We start from the raw sequence: 21,980 nt of genomic DNA, 5'->3' as shown, positions 1-21,980 counted from the left end.
ATTGATAAATTTGGTACATCTCATTCCCAATATGGATATTCATCTATGGATTTTGATATCCATAGATATCAATTCAATACAAGTATTGAATACCCAAAATACAAACACATATTGATAAATTTGGTACATCTCATTCCCAATATGGATATTGATCTAGTGCTGATATCCAACTGTGACAGACAAAAACTCTCTCACAGTTTCGAGTTAGAGAGTGAATGTTCATTGCAAGATAACTCCCAAATACACACCGCAATTTACAGGTGATTACAGAGTCCTTTTATCTGTACAAGTACTGAATACCCAAAATACAAATGCATATTCATAACTTTGGTACATCTCATTTCCAATATGAATATTGATCTGGTACCGGTATCCAAAAACTCCCTAAAAGTTTAGAGTTAGAAAGTGGATGTTTATTGTGGGATAATTCCCAAACACACACTACGACTTACAGGTGATTCCAGGGTCCTTTTATCTATACAAGTATTGAATGCTCAAAATACAAACACATATTGATAACTTTGGTACATCTCATTCCCAATATGGATATTGATCTATGGATTTTGATATCCATAGATATCAATTCAACACAAGTATTGAATACCCAAAATACAAATCCACATTCATAAATCCTAAAAAAGATTTTTTTTCATAAAAGATGTCTGCGACAAAAAAATCTCTTATTTCACCGTGCCCTTTACCTCCTGCAGCCCCCCCCGAGCCATGGTGTGCTCCAGCCCCGTGCCCAGAGCCCAGGGCTCCGGCCAGGACGAGCGCCGCGGTGCCCAGCCCGACCTGCTGTGGCTGGCCGAGCTGACAGGCGCCCACCTGGGCTTGGCCCCCATCTCCCAGGACCCCGAGGACCGCTGCAGCATCTGGGAGAACCTGGTGAGCCTGGTGGACTTCCAGAGCCCGGGATTTCCCCTGACCTCCGAGGAGCTCGGCCACTACATGGACATCCCGCGCTCGGCCGCGTCCTCGCCGGGCACCGCCAGCGTGGCCCGGGCGGTGACCCCGCCGGGACACCCGGGGGTCGTCGACTACAGGACAAACGGCCACGTCAAGCCGCCCTACTCGTACGCCACGCTGATCTGCATGGCCATGGAGGCCAGCCAGCAGCCCAAGCTCACCCTGGCTGCCATCTGCAAGTGGATCAGCGACAATTTCTGCTATTTCCGCCGCGCCCACCCCAGCTGGCAGGTAGGAGAGGATGCGTGGGTTTGGGAAAGTGGCTGCTGAGGAAAGGGCGGGAGCGTCCCATGAAATGGAAAATGTAAACGCTCCCCTCATCTGAATTGCTAAAAATTTTATATTAAAAATATGAGAGCAAGAATAACATTTTGTCTCATTAGGTTGGAAGGACAGGTGTGTGCTAAGGAAGGCAGGAGCCTCCCCCGAAATGGAAAATGTAAACCCTCCCCCACCTCTCCGAATTGCTAGAAATTTGAAATTAATTTTTGCTCTCAGGCAAAAATATGGGAGCAGGGAATAACAGTTTGTCTTGGTTAGAAAAGACAGGTGTGTGCTAAAGAAGGCAGGACCCACCCCTGAAATGGAGAATACAAACCCCCTCCCTCCAAATTGCTATAAATTTTATATTAAGGGCTTTCAGTCAAAAAATATGGGAGCAGGAATAATGGTTTGTCTCGGTTTGGAAAGCCAGGTGTGTGCTAAGAAAGGCAGGAGCCTCCCCTGAAATGGAGAATGTAAACCCTCCCCTCATCCGAATTGCTATAAATTTTATACTAAAAATATGAGAGCAAGAATAACAGTTTGTCTCATTAGGTTGGAAGGACAGGTGTGCGCTAAGGAAGGCAGGACCCACCCCTGAAATGGAGAATGTAAACCCTTCCCTCCAAATTGGTATAAATTTTATATTAAGACCTCTCAGGCAAAAAATATGGGAGCAGGCATAACAGTTCTTTAATAGGGAAGAAAATAAAAGGATAAAATAAACAATGCAGTAACTAAAAACAACACTGACAGAGTCAGAACCCAACCTGGCACCCTGTGGGTCAGGGTGTTGGCAGCAGTCCCATTGGAATTGTGGCTCAGCCCTCCTGCAGTGTCAGGGGTGGTTCTGCTGGAGCAGGGATCCTGTAGAGAAGGATTTATTCTTCCTCTGAAGATCCAGTGGAAGAAGAGGCAGCTCTGCTCCTCTGGGGAATCCAGTGGAGAAGCCGTGCTGGTGTCTCAAAAACCTCTGGATTATATTTGGGTAGGAATGTTTGAAACCTCAGATTATGTCTGGGTAGGAATGTTTGAAACCTCAGATTATATCCAGGTAGGAATGTTTGAAATCTCAGATTGTATCCATGTAGGAATGTTTGAAATCTCAGATTGTATCCAGGCAGGAATGTTTGAAACCTCAGATTGTATCCAGGTAGGAATGTTTGAAATCTCAGATTATATCCAGGTAGGAATGTTTGAAATCTCAGATTATATCCAGGCAGGAATGTTTGAAATCCCAGATTGTACCCAGGGAGGAATGTTTGAAATCTCAGATTGTATCTAGGTAGGAATGTTTGAAATCCTAGATTGTATCCAGGCAGGAATGTTTGAAATCTCAGATTGTATCCAGGCAGGAATGTTTGAAATCCCAGATTGTATCTGGGTAGGAATGTTTCAAATGAATATTATGTTATGTTAGAAAGTTGTGCTGTATTAATTTCCTTAAGTATTGTGTTAAATATTTAAGCACGTTTTATGATTGGCTTTTTGCAAATATTCAAATTATTATTATATGTGTTATGTTAGAAATTTGTGCTGCAATAATCTTCTTAAATAGTGTGTTAAATATAGTTTTAGGCTATAACAAAATGTGAAAATAGAAACTATGCTATGTAAAATGCATTTTTTGGGAGGATTCACAGCAATATAGAAGCCACAGGACACCTGAATCTTTCAAAAAAAAGATAATTTATTGCTTTTTTATCGAGTTCTTCCCACCTTGGCCATCAGGATTCAGAGGAAGAAGCCGACAGTGCCCAGACAGAATCCTGTGTTTGCATGGAATTTATGCATCATGCATGAGGTGTATGAATATGCAACAGGCTGTTGCTTTTAAGGGTTAATCCTCTGTTAACACGGGTCCTTTTTCGGGTTTATTTTGCCCAGAAAAAGGTACCTGGACCATCTGTTTAATTATCTCATATTGTCCTAAATCTTAATTGTCCAAATTTTTGTTACTCTAATTATATTGCTATTTTTATAACTATTTTATTACTATTAAGGTCTTAAAATTTTAAAAATAAACGATTGGCATTTCTCACATTCCCACCTTGCTCAGGCCTGAAGAGCCACCAGAATTCAGAGGAAGAAGTTGACACAGAATCCTGTGTTTGGGTGGAATTATGAATTATTCATGAGATGTATGAATATGCAACAGGCTGTTGCTTTTAAGGGTTAATCCTCTGTTTTCTGGGATTATTTTGCCCAGAAAAAGGCACCGAGACCATTCATAACTCTTTGTTTTTATTGTCTTATATTGTCCTAAATCCTAATTGTCCACATTTTTATTACTCTAATTATATTGCTACTCTTACAATCATTAATTTAATTGTTGTAATTTAATGTTATTACTCTTAAACCTTTAACATTTTAAAAGCTTGTTTTCTTTTCTGCCTGCAGAGCTCCATCAGGCACAACCTGTGCATCATTTTGTTACTATTAAACTTTGAAGATTTTAAAAATTCATTTCTTTTCTTCTTTTGCCTGCAGAGCTCTATCAGGCACAACCTGTGCATCATTTTATTACTATTAAACTTTGAAGACTTTAAAAATTTAATTCTTTTTTTCTTTTGCCTGCAGAGCTCCAATAGGCACAACCTGTGCATCGTTTTATTACTATTAAACTTTGAAAATTTTAAAAATTCATTTCTTTTTTTCTTTTGCCTGCAGAGCTCCATCAGGCACAACCTGTGCATCGTTTCGTTACTATTAAACTTTGAAAATTTTAAAATTTATTTCTTTTTTTCTTTTGCCTGCAGAGCTCCATCAGGCACAACCTGTGCATCATTTTATTACTATTAAACTTTGAAAAATATTAAAAATTTATTTCTTTTTTTCTTTTGCCTGCAGAGCTCCATCAGGCACAACCTGTGCATCGTTTCGTTACTATTAAACTTTGAAAATTTTAAAATTTATTTCTTTTTTTCTTTGCCTGCAGAGCTCCATCAGGCACAACCTGTGCATCAACAAGCGCTTTGTGAAGGTGCCCCGCGAGAAGGGGGAGCCGGGCAGAGGAGCCTTCTGGAAGCTTCACCCCCAGTACGCCCAGTGGCTCAAGAGCAGCACCCTCAAAGGACACAGGTGATTCTCAGGAAAAACCAAACCCAGAGATATGAGGGTCTCCTCGAGCTAGATTTTATAAGATTTTGGTGATTTTTGTCATGTTTGGGGTAGCTGAGCTACTTCAGATGGATAAAATCAGCAGGATGGGTTCTGTGGTAGTGTTGGAAACAGAAAAGTTTTAATAAAAGACAAAATAACAAAACTCTATGGAGTACATCAAGCTAGGTGCAAGAGGTATAAAACCAAATCCACTGCTAGAAGGGTCTCCTCAAGCTTGGTCTTATAATATTTTTGGTGATTTATATCATGTTTGAAACAGCTGAGTTACTTCAGATGAATAAAATCAGCAGGATGGCTTTTGTGGCAGTGTTGGAAACAAAAAAAAAAATAATAAAAGGCAAAATAACAAAGGTCTTGATAGAGAAAAACTGAGTTAGGGTGAGAGGTAAAACACCCCTCAGTGGGGCTCTGGGGCTGAGCCAAGGAAAGAAAAAAAGGAAAGAAAGTCATTATTAGGTGTGGTGTTTTCTGGGGTCCCCCATGGCAGGAAGGAATGAATCTGACTCCATGTACTTAGAAAGCTGATATATATATATAATATATATAATTATATATATTAAATATTATATAATTATAATATATATGTATATGTATTATATAATGATATAATATATATGCAGTTATATAATTACATAATTATATAGTATATATTATATAATAGATATATTATATAATATATTATATATATTATATAATATATATTATATAATATACAATATACAATATACAATATACAATATATAATATATAATATATAATATATAATATATAATATATAATATATAATATATAATATATAATATATAATATACGATATACTATATACTATATATTATATATTATATATTATATATTATATATTATATATTATATATTATATATTATATATTATATATTATATATTATATATTACATATTACATATTACATATTACATATTACATATTATATATTATATAAATAATATATTATTTCATATATAACATAATATAACATAATATAATATAATATAATATAATATATTATAATATAATATAATGATAAATTATAATATAATCTTTATAATATATATATATAATTATAATTTTATATATATATATATGTATATATATATATATATATATAAAAGAATGCTATACTAAACTCTACTAAAGAATAGGGAAAGGACACAGACGAAAGCTAAAAAAATGATAATGAAAAACTTGTGGCTCTCTTCAGAGTCCTGACACATCTTGGCCCTAATTGGCCATTAATTCATTAATTCCAAACAATTCACAGCAGAAACCAATGAAAAAATTACCTGGGTCAACAATGTCCAACCACATCCCAAAGCAGCAAAACGCAGGAGAAGCAAATGACAAAAGAATCGTTTTCATTTTTCCCTGAGCATTCTCAGCTGGGCAAAGATGATTTTTCAGAGGTGACCCATCTCTGTCCCACAGGGCCCTTCCAGATCCCGTGCCCTCCTCCAGGCGAGCCCAGCAGTGTCCCCGCCGTGTCCCCAGCCCCGCTGGCACTGCCACCGTCACCGCCACCCGCGGGGGCCTCGAGGTGGGCGCGGAGCTGCAGCGGCTGCTGCGCGAGTTCGAGGAGTTTGAGAGCAGCCACCGGTGGAGCCCCGTGGAGAACCGAGGCGCCCAGCAGAGCCAGCAGCCCTGGGCGGAGGTGCCCTGGGTGCCCGGCTGTGCCCAGGGGTGCCAGGAGGCGCCGGGCGAGCTGACGGAGCTGAAGGGCAGCACGGAGTGGGAAGCGCTGCTGGATGCCCCCGCGGAGCAGGGGGAGTTCTGCGCTCTGGGGCAGCCTGGAACCTTCTCCCTGCACCCCAGCCGGGCACGGGGCTGGCCCCAGGCCCTCCCTGAGCCCAGCCCTGCTAAGCCAGGCCTGGATGAAACCCTGATGGCCACGGCGTTCCTGGAGGCCGCGTGGCACGAGGAGATGAGGGGCGGCGTGCCCGGCTGCGTGCCCGCGGAACAGGGGGCTGGGAACCTCCAGGGCAGCAGGGAGATCATGGACTGGGACTCGCTGGCACATTTAAGGCTCTATTAGACATGGGAGATTAGATTAGATTAGATTAGATTAGATTAGATTAGATTAGATTAGATTAGATTAGATTAGATTAGGTTAGATTAGGTTAGATTGGATTAGATTAGATAGATTAATTAGACTAGAAACAATCTAGATTAGATTGTTTAGATTAATTAGACTAGACTATATTAGATTCGATTATATTATGTTAGATTAGATTAGAATAGATTAGATTAGATTAGATTTTAGATTAGATTCCATGCCATTCCATTTCATTAATTAGATTAGATTATAGATTAGATTAGATTAATTTTAGATTAGATCAGATTGGATTAGATTAGATTACATTACATTAGATTCAATTAGATTCAATTCAATTCAATCCAATTCAATTAATCCAATCCAATCCAATTCAATTCAATTAATCCAATCCAATCCAATCCAATCCAATCCAATCCAATTCAATTCAACTTAATCCAATCCAATCCAATCCAATCCAATCCAATCCAATCCAATCCAATCCAATCCAATCCAATCCAATCCAATCCAATCCAATTAATCCAATCCAATTCAAGCCAATCCAATCCAATCCAATCCAATCCAATCCAATCCAATCCAATCCAATTAATCCAATCCAATCCAATCCAATCCAATTCAATTTAATCCAATCCAATCCAATTTAATCCAATCCAATCCAATTAATCCAATCCAATCCAATCCAATTCAATCCAATTAATCCAATCCAATCCAATTAATCCAATCCAATTAATCCAATCCAATTCAATCCAATTCAATCCAATCCAACTAATCCAATCCAATCCAATTAATCCAATCCAATCCAATTAATCCAATCAAATCAATCCAATCAAATCAATCCAATCCAATCCAATCCAATTAAATTAAATTAATCCAATCCAATCCAATCCAATCCAATCCAATTCAATTAATCCAATCCAATCCAATCCAATCCAAAAAATCCAATCCAATCCAATCCAATCCAATTAATCCAATCAATCCGATCCAATCCAATCCAATCCAATCCAATCCAATTCAATCCAATCCAATTCAATCCAATCCAATTAATCCAATCCAATTAATCCAATCAATCCAATCCAATCCAATCCAATCCAATTCAATTTAATCCAATCCAATCCAATTTAATCCAATCCAATCCAATTAATCCAATCCAATCCAATCCAATCCAATCCAATTAATCCAATCCAATTCAATTAATCCAATCAAATCAATCCAATCCAATCCAATCCAATCCAATCCAATCCAATCCAATCCAATCCAATCCAATCCAATCCAATTAATCCAATCCAATCCAATCCAATCCAATCCAATCCAATCCAATCCAATCCAATCCAATCCAATTAATCCAATCCAATCCAGTCCAATCCAATCCAATTCAATTAATCCAATCCAATCCAATCCAGTCCAATCCAATCCAATCCAATCCAATCCAATTCAATCCAATCCAATTCAATCCAATCCAATTAATCCAATCCAATTAATCCAATCAATCCAATCCAATCCAATCCAATCCAATTCAATTTAATCCAATCCAATCCAATTTAATCCAATCCAATCCAATTAATCCAATCCAATCCAATCCAATCCAATCCAATTAATCCAATCCAATTCAATTAATCCAATCAAATCAATCCAATCCAATCCAATCCAATCCAATCCAATCCAATCCAATCCAATCCAATCCAATTAATCCAATCCAATCCAGTCCAATCCAATCCAATTCAATTAATCCAATCCAATCCAATCCAGTCCAATTCAATCCAATCCAATTCAATTAATCCAATCCAAAAAATCCAATCCAATCCAATCCAATCCAATCCAATCCAATCCAATTAATCCAATCCAATCCAATCCAATCCAATTCAATTAATCCAATCCAATCCAATCCAATCCAATCCAATTCAGTTCAATTTTCTTGATTTAGGAGGGTTTTAGGGATGGGTGTAGATGGTTTTATGGATGAGGGATTCTTTTTTGCTTTCTGTTCTTTTTGCTGCTTTCTGTTCTGTTTTTTGCTTGGGGAATGGTGCTGAAGACATTCGGGGATACTGAATTTTTTAATTGAATTGGGGATATTGAATTTTTAAAGTTTTATTGGCAGTTTTTAAGAGATAGAATAAAGAAAGCAAAGCAGAGAAAGAAAAGAATTCCTGTTTTATTTTCTGGTTTCCTTCCAGCACCTTTGGCTCTGCCCTGGAGGGTGGCATTGTCCCTGTGCCACTCCCTGGGCTGGCACTGTCCCTTTGCCATCACCCACAGCTGGCACTGTCCCTGTGCCACCCCCCAGAGCTGGCACTGTCCCTGTGCCACTGCCCAGGGCTGTCACTGTCCCTGTGTCACTCCCCAGAGCTGGCACTGTCCCTGTGTCACTCCCCGGGGCTGGCATTGTCCCTGTGCCATCACCCAGGCTGGCACTGTCCCTGTGCCACCATCCAGAGCTGGCACTGTCCCTGTGTCCTCTCAAGGCTGGCACTGTCTCTGTGTCATCACCCAGGCTGGCACTGTCCCTGTGCCACTCAAGGGCTGTCACTGTCCCTGTGTCACTCCCCAGGGCTGGCACTGTCCCTGTGCCACTGCCTAGGGCTGGCACTGTCCCTGTGTCATCACCCAGAGCTGGCATTGTCCCTGTGCCACTGCCAGAGCTGGCACTGTCCCTGTGTCCTCTCAAGGGCTGGCACTGTCCCTGTGCCATCACCCACAGCTGGGACTGTCCCTGTGCCACTGCCCAGGGCTGGCATTGTCCCTGTGTCACTCCCCGGGGCTGGCACTGTCCCTGTGCCATCACCCACAGCTGGCACTGTCCCTGTGTCATCACCCAGGCTGGCACTGTCCCTGTGCCACCATCCAGAGCTGGCACTGTCTCTGTGCCACCATCCAGAGCTGGCACTGTCCCTGTGTCCTCTCAAGGGCTGGCACTGTCCCTGTGCCATCACCCACAGCTGACACTGTCCCTGTGCCACCCCCAGAGCTGGCACTGTCCCTCTGTCCTCTCAAGGGCTGGCACTGTCCCTGTGCCATCACCCACAGCTGGGACTGTCCCTGTGCCACCATCCCGAGCTGGCACTGTCCCTGTGTCATCACCCAGGCTGGCATTGTCCCTGTGCCACTGCCCAGGGCTGGCACTGTCCCTGTGCCACCATCCAGAGCTGGCACTGTCCCTGTGTCATCACCCAGAGCTGGCATTGTCCCTGTGCCATCACCCACAGCTGGCACTGTCCCTGTGCCACCATCCAGAGCTGGCACTGTCCCTGTGCCATCACCCACAGCTGGCATTGTCCCTGTGCCATCACCCACAGCTGGCACTGTCCCTGTGTCACTCCCCGGGGCTGGCACTGTCCCTGTGCCATCACCCACAGCTGGCATTGTCTCTGTGCCACCCCCCAGAGCTGGCATTGTCCCTGTGCCACTGCCAGAGCTGGCACTGTCCCTGTGCCCCCCTCCAGAGCTGGCATTGTCCCTGTGTCATCACCCAGAGCTGGCACTGTCCCTGTGTCACTCCCCGGGGCTGGCACTGTCACTGTGCCACCATCCAGAGCTGGCACTGTCCCTGTGCCACCATCCAGAGCTGGCACTCTCCCTGTGTCCTCTCAAGGGCTGGCACTGTCCCTGTGTCACTCCCCGGGGCTGGCACTGTCCCTGTGCCGCTGCCCAGGATGTGGTGACAGGGTTGAGGGGTGACACAGGGGGTGACAAAGAGCTGGGAGGTGACATGGGGGCTGAGAGGTGACTAACGGGTGACAGAACTGAGGGGTGACACAGGGCTCAGAGCTGACAAATGGGTGACACGGGGCTCGGAGGTGACAAACGGGTGACACAGGACTGAGGGGTGACCAGGGCTGAGGGGTGACACAGGGCTCAGAGGTGACACAGGGCTGGGAGGTGACACAGGGCTCAGAGGTGACACAGGGATGAGAAGTGACAGAGCTGAGAGGTGACACGGGGCTGGGAAGTGACAAACGGGTGACACAGGACTTAGAGTTGACAGGACTGAGAGGTGACACAGGGGTGAGTGGTGACAGAACTGAAGGTTGACACAAGGGTGACACAGGGCTGGGAGGTGACACAGGACACAGAGGTGACACAGGGGTGACACAGGGCTGAGGGGTGACAAACGGGTGATACAGGACTGAGGGGTGACAAAGAGCTCAGAGGTGACACAGGGGTGACACAGGGCTGGGAGGTGACAGAACTGACGGGTGACACGGGGCACAGAGGTGACACAGGACTCAGGGGTGACAGGCCTGAGAGGTGGCAGGGCTGGGAGGGGACACAGGGCTGAGGGATGACAGAACTGAGGGGTGACACAGGGGTGAGGGGTGACAGGGTGACACAGAACTCAGAGGTGACAGAGCTGAGAGGTGACACAGGACTGAGGGGTGACAAATGGGTGACACAGGGCTCAGAGGTGACACGGGGCTGGGAGGTGACAAACAGCTCAAAGGTGACACAGGGCTGGGAGGGGTGACACAGGACTAAGGAGTGACACAGGACTGAGAGGTGACAAAGAGCTCAGAGAGGTGACACAGGAGTGACACGGGGCTCAGAGGTGACACAGGACTGGGAGGTGACAAATGGGTGACACGGGGCTGAGAGGTGACACAGGACTGAGGGGTGACCAAGAGCTCAGAGGTGACAAACAGAGGCTGAGAGAGGACAGGGCTGGGAGGTGACACGGGACTGAGGGGTGACAAAGAGCCCAGAGGTGACACAGGGGGGACCAGGGCTGAGGGGTGACAGAACTAAGAGGTGACACATGGCTCAGAGGTGACACGGGGCTGAGGGGTGACAAAGAGTTCAAAAGTGACACAGGGCTCAGAGCTGACACGGGGCTGGGAGGTGACAAACAGCTCAAAGGTGACACAGGATTGAAGGGTGACCAGGACTAAGGGGTGACACAGGACTGAAGGGTGACAAAGAGCTCAGAGAGGTGACACAGGAGTGACACGGGGCTCAGAGGTGACACAGGACTTACCGGTGACAGTGCTGGGAGGTGACACAGGACTGAGGGGTGACACGGGGCTGAGAGGTGACACAGGACTGGGAGGTGACAAATGGGTGACACAGGGCACAGAGGTGACACAGGACTGGGTGGTGACAAATGGGTGACACAGGGCTCAGAGGTGACACAGGACTTGTGGGTGACAAAGAGCTCAGAGGTGACAAACAGAGGCTGAGAGAGGACAGGGCTGGGAGGTGACACGGGACCGAGGGGTGACACAGAACTGAGAGGTGACAAACAGCCCAGAGGTGACACAGGGGTGGCACGAGGCTGGGAGGTGACAAAGGAGTGACACAGAACTGAGAGACGGCAGGGCTGGGAGGTGACACGGGGTCCAGAGGTGACACAGGGCTGAGGGGTGACAAGATGGAAAGTGACACAGGGGTGACACAGGGCTGAGGGGTGACAGGGTTGGGAGGTGACAAATGGGTGACAGGACTGAGGGGTGACAAGACTGGAGAGTGACACAGGGGTGACACAGGGCTGAGGGGTGACAGGACTGAGAGGTGACACGAGGCTCAGAAGTGACACGGGGCTGAGGGGTGACATGGTTGGGAGGTGACAAATGGGTGACAGGACTTGAGGGTGACAGGACTGAGGGGTGACAAGATGGAAAGTGACACAGGGGTGACACAGGGCTGAAGGGTGACAGGACTGAGAGGTGACATGAGGCTCAGAAGTGACACACGGGGCTGAGGGGTGACAAGATGGAAAGTGACACAGGGGTGACACAGGGGTGACAAGACTGAGAGGTGACACAAGGCTCAGAAGTGACACACGGGGCTGAGGGGTGACACGGTTGGGAGGTGACAAACGGGTGATGGGACTTGAGGGTGACAGGACTGAGGGGTGACAAGATGGAAAGTGACACAGGGGTGACACAGGGCCGAGGGGTGACAAGACTGAGGGGTGACACGAGGTTCAGAGGTGACACAGGGCTGAAGGGTGACAGGACTGAGAGGTGACACGAGGCTCAGAAGTGACACAGGGCCGAGGGGTGACAGGGTTGGGAGGTGACAAATGGGTGACACAGGACTTGAGGGTGACAAGACTGAGAGGTGACAAGATGGAAACTGACACAGGGATGACACAGGGCTGAAGGGTGACAGGACTGAGGGGTGACACAAGGCTCAGAAGTGACACACGGGGCTGAGGGGTGACAAGATGGAAAGTGACACAGGGGTGACACAGGGCTGAGGGGTGACAGGACTGAGGGGTGACACAAGGCTCAGAAGTGACGCGGGGCTGAGGGGTGACACGGTTGGGAGGTGACAAACGGGTGACAGGACTTGAGGGTGACAGGAGTGAGGGTGACAGGACTGAGGGGTGACAAGACTGGAGAGTGACACAGGGGTGACACAGGGCCGAGGGGTGACAAGACTGAAAGGTGACACAAGGTTCAGAGGTGACACTGGACTGAAGGGTGACAGGACTGAGGGGTGACACAAGGCTCAGAAGTGACACACGGGGCTGAGGGGTGACACGGTTGGGAGGTGACAAACGGGTGACACGGGACTTGAGGGTGACAATCCCAGTTTTTGGTATTTTTGATCCCCACGGATCCCCAGCTCCCCCACCCTGTCCTGGGGGTGACCCCAGATGTGTCCCCAGATGTGTCCCCAGATGTGTCCCCAGATGTGACCCCGCCCCCAGACCTCCCAGAATTCACTCCCTTTTCCCAGATTTCAGTCATTTCAAGGAACATTTTTTCCATTTTAAAATAATTTTTAATCATTTTTATTTGACTTCATCCACCAGATCCTCTCCTCGAGTCCCCCCCTGCCCCCCAAAATCCAGAGGTCCCCTCAAATTCCTCCAACCCCCATTTTTCACTTTTCACTTTTCATTTTTCACTTTTCACTTTTCATTTTTCACTTTTCACTTTTCACTTTTCGTTTTTATTTTCCCAAATTCTGTGAATACAAAGCTTCTCTTCAATATTTTACAATTTATTTTTTTCCCCTACCATATCCACAAATAATGGTTTAACAATGGGTTCCTTTTTCCTGAAAAAACGCTGAATTTAAGGGGAATATTCAAGTGGGAAAAACATAAAAAAAAGGTAAAATTAGATGTGAATTGTGGCTGAAAAGTGAATTTCTCAAGGGGGGGCTCTGAAATTCACAAAAATTCTGTATTTAAGGGAAATATCCAAGTGGAAAAATGAAAAGAATGTTTAAATTAGATTGAATTTTGGCTGAAAATGGTGAATTCAAGGGGGGCTCTGAAATTCATAAAAATGTGGAATTCAAGGGGAATATTTAAGTGGAAAAACAAAAAATTTGGTAAAATTTGACATGAATTGTGGCTGAAATGTGAATTCTTTAAAGGGGGTTCTGAAATTCACAAAAATCTGGAATTTAAGGGGAATATTTAAGTGGAAAAATAAAAACAAAAGGTTAAATTAGATTGAATTTTGGCTGAAAAGTGAATTCCTCAAGGGGGCGTTCTGAAATTCATAAAAATGTGGAATATAAGGGAAATTTTAAGTGGAAAAATGAAAAATTATTTAAATTAGATGTGAATTGTGGGTGAAAAGTGAATTCCTCAAGGGGGGGGCTCTGAAATTCATAAAAATGCTGAATTCAAGGGGAATATTTAGGTGGAAAAACAAAAAATTTGGTAAAATTAGACATGAATTGTGGCTGAAAAGTGAATTCATTAAAGGGGGTTCTGAAACTCACAAAAATGTGGAATTTAAGGGGAATATTTAAGTGGAAAAATAAAAACAAAAGGTTAAATTAGATTGAATTTTGGCTGAAAAGTTAATTCCTCAAGGGGGCGTTCTGAAATTCATAAAAATGTGGAATTTAGGGGAATTTTAAGTAGAAAAATGAAAAAAATTATTTAAATTAGATGTGAATTGTGGGTGAAAAGTTAACTCCTCAAGGGGGGCTCTGAAATTCATAAAAATGCTGAATTCAAGGGGAATATTTAAGTGGAAAAACAAAAAAATTTGTAAAATTAGACATGAATTGTGGCTGAAATGTGAATTCATTGAAGGGGGTTCTGAAATTCACAAAAATGTGGAATTTAAGGGAAATATTTAAGTGGAAGCACCAAAAAATTGGTTAAATGAAATTGAATTGCGGCGAAAAAAAATGTGAATTTCTCAAGGGGAGGGGCTCGGAAATTCCCAAAAATGATGAATTTAAGGGGAATATTTAGGTGGAAAACCAAAAGGATCTCAGGAAACCCCAAAAGTTCTCAGGAAACCCCAAAAAGTCCTCAGGAGAACCCAGAAAGCTCTCAGAAAACCCAAAATGTTCTCAGGAGACCACAAAAGATCTCAGGGAACCCCAAAAAGCTCTCAGGGAACCTCAAAAGATCTCAGGGAACCCCAAAAAGCTCTCAGGGAACCTCAAAAGGATCTCAGGGACCCCAAAGGGATCTCAGGAGATCCCAAAAAAGCTCTCGAGAAACCCCAAAGGACTCTCAGGAGACCACAAAAGGATCTCAGGAAACCCCAAAAAGTTCTCAGGAGACCCCAGAAAGTTCACAGGAAACCCAAAATGTTCTCAGGAGACCCCAAAATGTTCTCAGGAGACCCCAAAAGATCTCAGGGAACCCCAAAAAGCTCTCAGGGAACCTCAAAAGGATCTCAGGGACCCCAAAAGGATCTCAGGAAGCCCCAAAAAGTTCTCAGGAGACCCCAGAAAGTTCTCAGGAAACCCAAAATGTCCTCAGGAGACCCCAAAATGTTCTCAGGAGACCCCAGAAGATCTCAGGGAACCCCAAAAAGCTCTCGAGAAACCCCAAAGGACTCTCAGGAAACCACAAGAGGATCTCAGGTAACCCCAAAAGGTTCTCGGGAACCCCAAATTCTGCCAGGAAACCCCAAAAGGAACTCGGGGAACCCCAAGGAGATCCCACAGGGACGTGGGGGGGTTGGTGGGAATTCCAGGGAGCTGCTTGATGGGGAGGGCTGGGACAGTTAAGAGTGCTCAGAGGAGAAAAGCAACAGGAGAAGTGTCCAGGAGGGAGCCAGGGCCACCAGATCCCAGGGGAATGTCCTGAGATCCCACAGGAGCATCCAGCAGATCCCACAGGAACCTCCAGCAGATCCCACAGGAACCTCCAGAAGATCCCACGGGAAGCATCCACCAGATTCCACAGGAACCTCCAGAAGATCCCACAGGAAGCATCCACCAGATTCCATGGAAACCTCCAGAAGATCCCACAGGAACCTCCAGAAGATCCCACAGGAAGCATCCACCAAATTCCATGGAAACCTCCAGAAGATCTCGCAGGAACATCCAATAGATCCCAGGGGAAGCATCCAGCAGATCTCAGAGGAGCCTCCAACAGATCCCATGGGAACACCCACCAGATCACGCACGAACATCCCGAAGATCTCATGGGAAGCATCCACCAAATTCCATGGAAAGCTCCAGAAGTTCTCACAGGAACATCTACCAGATCCCACAGGAACCTCCAGCAGATCCCATGGGAACCTCCACCAAATTCCATGGAAAGCTCCAGAAGATCTCACAGGAACACCTACCAGATCCTACAAGGAACCTCCAGCAGATCCCACAGGAACCTCCAGCAGATCCCATGGGAATCCACCAAATTCCATGTAAACATCCAGAACATCCCACAGGAACATCCAGAAGATCTCACGGGAGCATCCCAAAGATCTCATGGGAAGCATCCACCAAATCCCATGGGAACCTCCAGCAGATCCCATGGGAACCTCCACCAAATTCCATGGAAAGCTCCAGAAGATCTCACAGGAACACCTACCAGATCCCACAGGAACCTCCAGCAGATTCCACAGGAACCTCCAGCAGATCCCATGGGAATCCACCAAATTCCATGGAAAGCTCCAGAAGTTCTCACAGGAACATCCAACAGATCCCATGGGAAGCATCCACCAAATCCCAGAGGAACATCCAGAAGAACCCATGACAACACCCAGCAGACCCCACGGGAACACCCAGCAGGTCCCGTGAGAACATCCAGGAGATCCCACAGGAAGCTCCAGCAGATCCCATAGGAACCCTCAGCAGATCCCACAAGAACCCTCAGCAGATCCCACAGGAACCCCCATCAGGTCCCACAGGAACCTCCAGCAGATCCCACAGGAAGCCCCAGCAGATCCCACAGGAACACCATCAGGTCCCACAGGAACACCCAGCAGATCCCACAGGAAGCTCCAGCAGATCCCACAGGAACACCATCAGGTCCCACAGGAACCTCCAGCAGATCCCACAGGAACCCCCAGCAGATCCCACAGGAAGCCCCAGCAGATCCCACAAGAACCTCCATCAGATCCCACAGGAGCCCCCAGCAGATCCCACAGGAACCTCCAGCAGATCCCACAGGAAGCCCCAGCAGATCCCACAGGAAGCTCCAGCAGATCCCACAGGAACACCATCAGGTCCCACAGGAACACCCAGCAGATCCCACAGGAACCCCCAGCAGATCCCACAGGAACACCATCAGGTCCCCCAAGAACCTCCAGCAGATCCCACAGGAACCTCCAGCAGATCCCACAGGAACCCCCAGCAGATCCCACAGGAAGCCCCAGCAGATCCCACAATAACCCCCAGCAGATCCCACAGGAACACCATCAGGTCCCACAGGAAGCCCCAGCTCCGGGAGCCGCTCTCTCTCCCCACAATTAACGAGACACAGTTAATTACCGAGCAGCACAGCCACCGCCTGTGCCAGCTGTGCCAGCTGTGCCAGCTGTGCCAGGGGCGGGGGGCACAGCCTGGGCGGGGGTGGGGACACGCAGGTGCCACCCTGGGTCACTGTCACAGCACAGTCTGGAGAGGGGACACGCGGGTGCCACCCTGTCACGGGGGGCACAATGGTGGCACAGTCTGGAGAGGGGACACGCAGGTGCCACCCTGTCACTGGGGGCACAATGGTGGCACAGTCTGGAGAGGGGACACGCAGGTGCCACCCTGTCACTGGGGGCACAATGGTGGCACAGTCTGGAGAGGGGACACGCAGGTGCCACCCTGCCACCCCTCTGGTCACGCAGGGCACCATGGCAGCACAGTCCGGGGGGCACATGCAGGTGTCACCTGTCAGTGCCCGGTCACTCAGAGCACCATGGCAGTGCCACCTGGAGGGGACGACACACAGGTGCCACCCTGTCACCTCTGAGTCACTGTGGCAGTGCCACCTGGAGGGGATGACACACAGGTGCCACCCTGTCACCCTCCGGTCACGCGGGGCTGTCCCTCGGGGGCTGGCACGGCTCCAGGGCCAGCAGGACCATGCTGTGTGCCAGCAGGGAGGCCTCCGAGGCTGCGGGGGCACAGGGGCACCGTGAGCGACTGGCATGGGGGCACTGGGGGCATGGCATGGGGTGGGACTGGCACTGAGGGGGCTGGGGACACTGGGACTGGCATGGGGGCACTGAGGGGCCTGGGGACACTGGGACTGGCATGGGGGCACTGAGGGGCCTGGGGACACTGGGACTGGCATTGGGGGCACTGGGGGGGGCATGGGATGGGGTGGGACTGGCACTGAGGAGGCTGGGGGGGCTGGGACTGGCATTGGGGGCACTGGGGGGGGGCATGGGATGGGGTGGGACTGGCACTGAGGGTACTGGGCACACTGGGACTGGCACTGGGGGCACTGGGGGGGGCATGGGATGGGATGGGACTGGCACTGAGGGGGCTGGGGGGGCTGGGACTGGCACTGGGGGCACTGGGGGGGGCTGGGACTGGCTGGGGAGTGGCAGTGGGGGACACTGGGAGAGACTGGCACGGGCACTGGGAGCACTGGGGGCACTGGGATGGGCATGGATGGGGTTCTGGGTGGACTGGGCAGCACTGGGGGGCACTGGGAGGGCTGGGATTGGGGTGAGAGTGGCACTGGGGGGCACTGGGGGAGCTGGGATTGGGGTGAGAGTGGCACTGGGGGCACTGGGGGAGCTGGGAGGGCTGGCACTGGTATGGGAGTGGCACTGGGGGGCACTGGGGGTGCTGTGGTGGGCACTGGGGGGCTCTGGGTGGACTGGGCAGCACTGGGGGGCACTGGGCAGACTGGGAGAGCTGGGACTGGGGTGGGAGTGGCACTGGGGGCACTGTGAGGGACTGGCATGGGCACTGGGGGCACTGGGAGCACTGGGACTGGCAGGGGGGTGGCACTGGGAGAGCTGGGACTGGCACTGGGGGGCACTGGGGGGGGCTGGAGTGGGCATGGAATGGGCACTGGGTGGACTGGGAGCACTGGGATGGGCATGGAGGGGATTCTGGGTGGACTGGGCAGAACTGGGGGGCACTGGGGAGCATTGGCATGGGCACTGGGATGGGCACAGGGGCACTGGGATGGACACTGGGAACACTGGGATGGGCACTGGGATGGGCATGGGGAGCACAGGGATGGGCACGGGGGCACTGGGATGGGCACAGGGGCACTGGGATGGGCACAGAGGGAGCACTGGGATGGGCATGGGGAGCATAGGGATGGGCACGGGGGCACTGGGATGGGCACAGGGGCACTGGGATGGGCACAGAGGGAGCACTGGGATGGGCATTGGGATGGGCATGGGGAGCACAGGGATGGGCACAGGGGCACTGGGATGGGCACTGGGATGGGCACTGGGAGCACTGGGATGGGCATTGGGATGGGCACTGAGATAAGCACGGGGAGCACTGGGATGGGCACAGGGGGCACTGAGATGGGCACTGGGGGCACTGGGATGGGCATGGGGCAAGAATGGGATGGGCACTGGGAGCACTGGGATGGGAATGGCGGGAGCACTTGAGATGGGCATGGCCGGCACTGGGATGGGCACTGGGATGGGCACAGGGGGGGCATTGGGATGGGCACCAGAAGGAAAACTGGTATGGGCACAAAGGGGGCACTAGGTTGGAGCACTGGGATGGGCACAGGGATGGGCACTGGGAGCACTGGGATGGGCAGTGGGGCGGGCATGGAGGGCACAGGGGTGGACATGGGCACAGACTCTGCACAGGTGACAGGGCTGAGCCCCCATGGTGACAATGCCACCCCGCAGTGCCACCCCCGTGCCCAGGGAAGGCTTTGGGTACCTTGGAGCTGGCAGGAGAGCCTGAGCCACTGCTCCAGCCACGCCTGGCACTGCGCCCGGCCCAGCGGAGTGGAGTTCAGCCCACGCAGGTAACAGGCCTGGGGACAGACGGACACCGTCAGGGACAGACGGACACGGTCAGGGACGGACGGACACCGTCAGGGACAGACGGACACCGTCAGGGACAGACGGACACCGTCAGGGACACACGGACATGGTCAGGGACACACGGACACCGTCAGGGACGGACGGACACCGTCAGGGACAGACGGACACTGTCAGGGACAGACGGACACATCAGGGATGGACACACGGACACGGTCAGGACGGACAGACGGACACCGTCAGGGACAGACGGACACTGTCAGGGATGGACACACGGACACTGTCAGGGACGGACAGACGGACACATCAGGGATGGACAGACACCGTCAGGGACGGACAGACGGACACTGTCAGGGATGGACACACGGACACCGTCAGGGACGGACAGACGGACACTGTCAGGGATGGACACACGGACACTGTCAGGGACGGACAGACGGACACATCAGGGATGGACAGACACCGTCAGGGACACACGGACACCGTCAGGATGGACACACGGACACCGTCAGGATGGACACACGGACACCGTCAGGATGGACACACGGACACGGTCAGGGATGGACACACGGACATGGTCAGGGACGGACACATGGACACGGTCAGGACGGACACAGGGACATGGTCAGGGATGGACACATGGACACATCAGGGATGGACACACGGACACCGTCAGGGATGGACACACAGACACCGTCAGGGATGGACACACGGACACCGTCAGGACGGACACACGGACATGGTCAGGGATGGACACATGGACACATCGGGGATGGACACACGGACACGGTCAGGGATGGACACACAGACATGGTCAGGACGGACACACAGACACATCAGGGACGGACACACGGACACCGTTAGGGATGGACAGATGGACACGGTCTGGGATGGACACGCGGACACCGTCAGGATGGACACACGGACACCGTTAGGGATGGACACACGGACACCGTTAGGGATGGACACACGGACACATCAGGGATGGACACACGGACACCGTTAGGGATGGACACACGGACATGGTCAGGGATGGACACACGGACACTGTCAGGGACAGACGGACACCGTCAGGACGGACAGACGGACACCGTCAGGGATGGACACACAGACACTGTCAGGATGGACACACGGACACCGTTAGGGATGGACAGATGGACACGGTCCGGGATGGACACGCGGACACCGTCAGGATGGACACACGGACACCGTTAGGGATGGACACACGGACATGGTCAGGGATGGACACACGGACACCGTTAGGGATGGACACACGGACACCGTTAGGGATGGACACACGGACACATCAGGGATGGACACACGGACACGTTCAGGATGGACACACGGACACATCAGGGATGGACACACGGACATGGTCATGGATGGACACACGGACACCGTCAGGGATGGACACACGGACATGGTCAGGGATGGACACATGGACATGGTCATGGATGGACAGACGGACACGGTCACAGACGGGCACATGGACACCGTCAGGATGGACACACGGACATGGTCAGAGACAGACACACGGACACCCAGCACCCACCAGGACCCCCTCAAGGACAGGGAGATGTGGAAACAGCCCTGCAGGTGCCACCCGAGGTGTCCCAACGCCGTGCAGGTGCCACCTGAGGTGCCCCCCAGGTGCCCCAGGCTGGCACAGCCGCGCTCACCGCCCGCAGCTCCTCCTTGGACAGCTGCCCCAGCCCCAGGTGCCCCATGAGGTGCCCCATGAGGTGCCCCCCAGGCTGGCACAGGTGTGCTGTGCCATGCTCACCGCCCGCAGCTCCTCCTCGCTCAGCTGCCCCAGCCCCAGGTGCCCCATGAGGTGCCCCATGAGGTGCCCCCCAGGCTGGCACAGGTGTGCTGGGCCATGCTCACCGCCCGCAGCTCCTCCTCGCTCAGCTGCCCCAGCCCCATGAGGTGTCCCCCAGGTGCCCCATGAGGTGCCCCCCAGGTGCCCCCAGGCTGGCACAGGTGTGCTGTGCCATGCTCACCGCCCGCAGCTCCTCCTCGCTCAGCTGCCCCATCCCCAGGTGCCCCATGAGGTGCCCCCCAAGCTGGCACAGGTGCCCCGTGCCATGCTCACCGCCCGCAGCTCCTCCTCGCTCAGCTGCCCCAGCCCCAGGCGCAGCAGGGCGCGGTCCAGCTGCCGGATCTCCAGGACGTGGCTGCGCAGGCGGCGCCGCAGGACGAAGGCCGGCAGGTGCGGGGTCAGGAACAGCACCCGGCTCAGGGCTCTCTGCGGGACAAGGGGGCACCGGGCGGTGGCTGCAGCTCCCCTCGCCCGCCCTCCCGCCCAGCCAGGTGTCCTGCCCCAGGGGGAGGAGGGGATTGGGATTAAATCCATGTCCAAGGGCTCTGCCCCCCTCCCTTGGAATGATGGACAGAAGCAGCACAGGGATTGTTTTCGATACAGCAAGCTCAGATCTGAAATTTT

General features: G+C 50.2%; 3 protein-coding genes across 6 annotated transcripts in view; 1 reads left to right on the top strand and 2 right to left on the bottom strand.

Moving 5' to 3' along the window:
* Positions 1 to 723: 723 nt before the first annotated feature.
* On the top strand, positions 724 to 6,398 carry LOC131094418 (forkhead box protein J1-like). Its single transcript, XM_058042013.1, has 3 exons — positions 724 to 1,200; positions 4,169 to 4,311; positions 5,795 to 6,398. Exons 1-3 carry the CDS (start codon positions 724 to 726, stop codon positions 6,396 to 6,398), a joined length of 1,224 nt encoding a protein of 407 aa, XP_057897996.1.
* A 6,774-nt stretch (positions 6,399 to 13,172) lies between these two features.
* On the bottom strand, positions 13,173 to 16,523 carry LOC131094562 (uncharacterized). 4 transcript variants are annotated; one of them, XR_009115688.1, is made up of 3 exons: positions 15,934 to 16,521; positions 14,878 to 15,866; positions 13,173 to 14,772 (listed from the first exon to the last, which is right to left on the bottom strand). XR_009115688.1 is itself a non-coding variant. In XM_058042215.1 (3 exons), exons 1-3 carry the CDS (start codon positions 16,319 to 16,321, stop codon positions 15,076 to 15,078), a joined length of 1,068 nt encoding a protein of 355 aa, XP_057898198.1. In that variant the 5' UTR covers positions 16,322 to 16,523; the 3' UTR covers positions 13,173 to 15,075. The 4 variants fall into 4 exon arrangements, 2 of the variants coding, with proteins under 2 accessions (XP_057898198.1, XP_057898197.1); XR_009115689.1 differs by having other exon boundaries at positions 13,173 to 14,731; XM_058042215.1 differs by having other exon boundaries at positions 13,173 to 15,644; positions 15,756 to 15,866; positions 15,934 to 16,523.
* OS9 (OS9 endoplasmic reticulum lectin) overlaps positions 16,015 to 21,980 on the bottom strand; it is a 10,263-nt gene continuing 4,297 nt past the window's right edge. Inside the window, exons 4-7 of the mRNA XM_058042012.1 lie at positions 21,630 to 21,782; positions 19,431 to 19,527; positions 16,874 to 17,676; positions 16,015 to 16,086 (exon numbers count right to left, since the gene is read on the bottom strand). Coding sequence (XP_057897995.1) covers positions 17,594 to 17,676; positions 19,431 to 19,527; positions 21,630 to 21,782 — 333 coding nt within the window. The 3' untranslated portion in view covers positions 16,015 to 16,086; positions 16,874 to 17,593. The remainder of the gene's footprint in view (positions 16,087 to 16,873; positions 17,677 to 19,430; positions 19,528 to 21,629; positions 21,783 to 21,980) is intronic.

Source organism: Melospiza georgiana, chromosome 29, assembly GCF_028018845.1.
Source record: "Melospiza georgiana isolate bMelGeo1 chromosome 29, bMelGeo1.pri, whole genome shotgun sequence".
Lineage (NCBI taxonomy): Eukaryota > Metazoa > Chordata > Aves > Passeriformes > Passerellidae > Melospiza > Melospiza georgiana.
Note: the sequence above shows the minus strand (reverse complement) of the source record. Positions and strands in the feature narration are given on the sequence as shown.

Excerpts from the sequence above, each read along its gene's own strand:
- LOC131094562 (XM_058042214.1), bottom strand. The coding sequence starts at position 16,321 with ATGGGTTCTTCTGGATGTTCCTCTGGGATTTGGTGGATGCTTCCCATG. Across the intron at positions 15,867-15,933 it reads TCCTGTGGGATCTGCTGGAG|GTTCCCATGGGATCTGCTGG; the intron begins GTTCCTTGTAGG and ends AATTTGGTGGAG.
- LOC131094418 (XM_058042013.1), top strand. The coding sequence starts at position 724 with ATGGTGTGCTCCAGCCCCGTGCCCAGAGCCCAGGGCTCCGGCCAGGAC. Across the intron at positions 1,201-4,168 it reads GCGCCCACCCCAGCTGGCAG|AGCTCCATCAGGCACAACCT; the intron begins GTAGGAGAGGAT and ends CTTTGCCTGCAG. Across the intron at positions 4,312-5,794 it reads AGCACCCTCAAAGGACACAG|GGCCCTTCCAGATCCCGTGC; the intron begins GTGATTCTCAGG and ends TCTGTCCCACAG.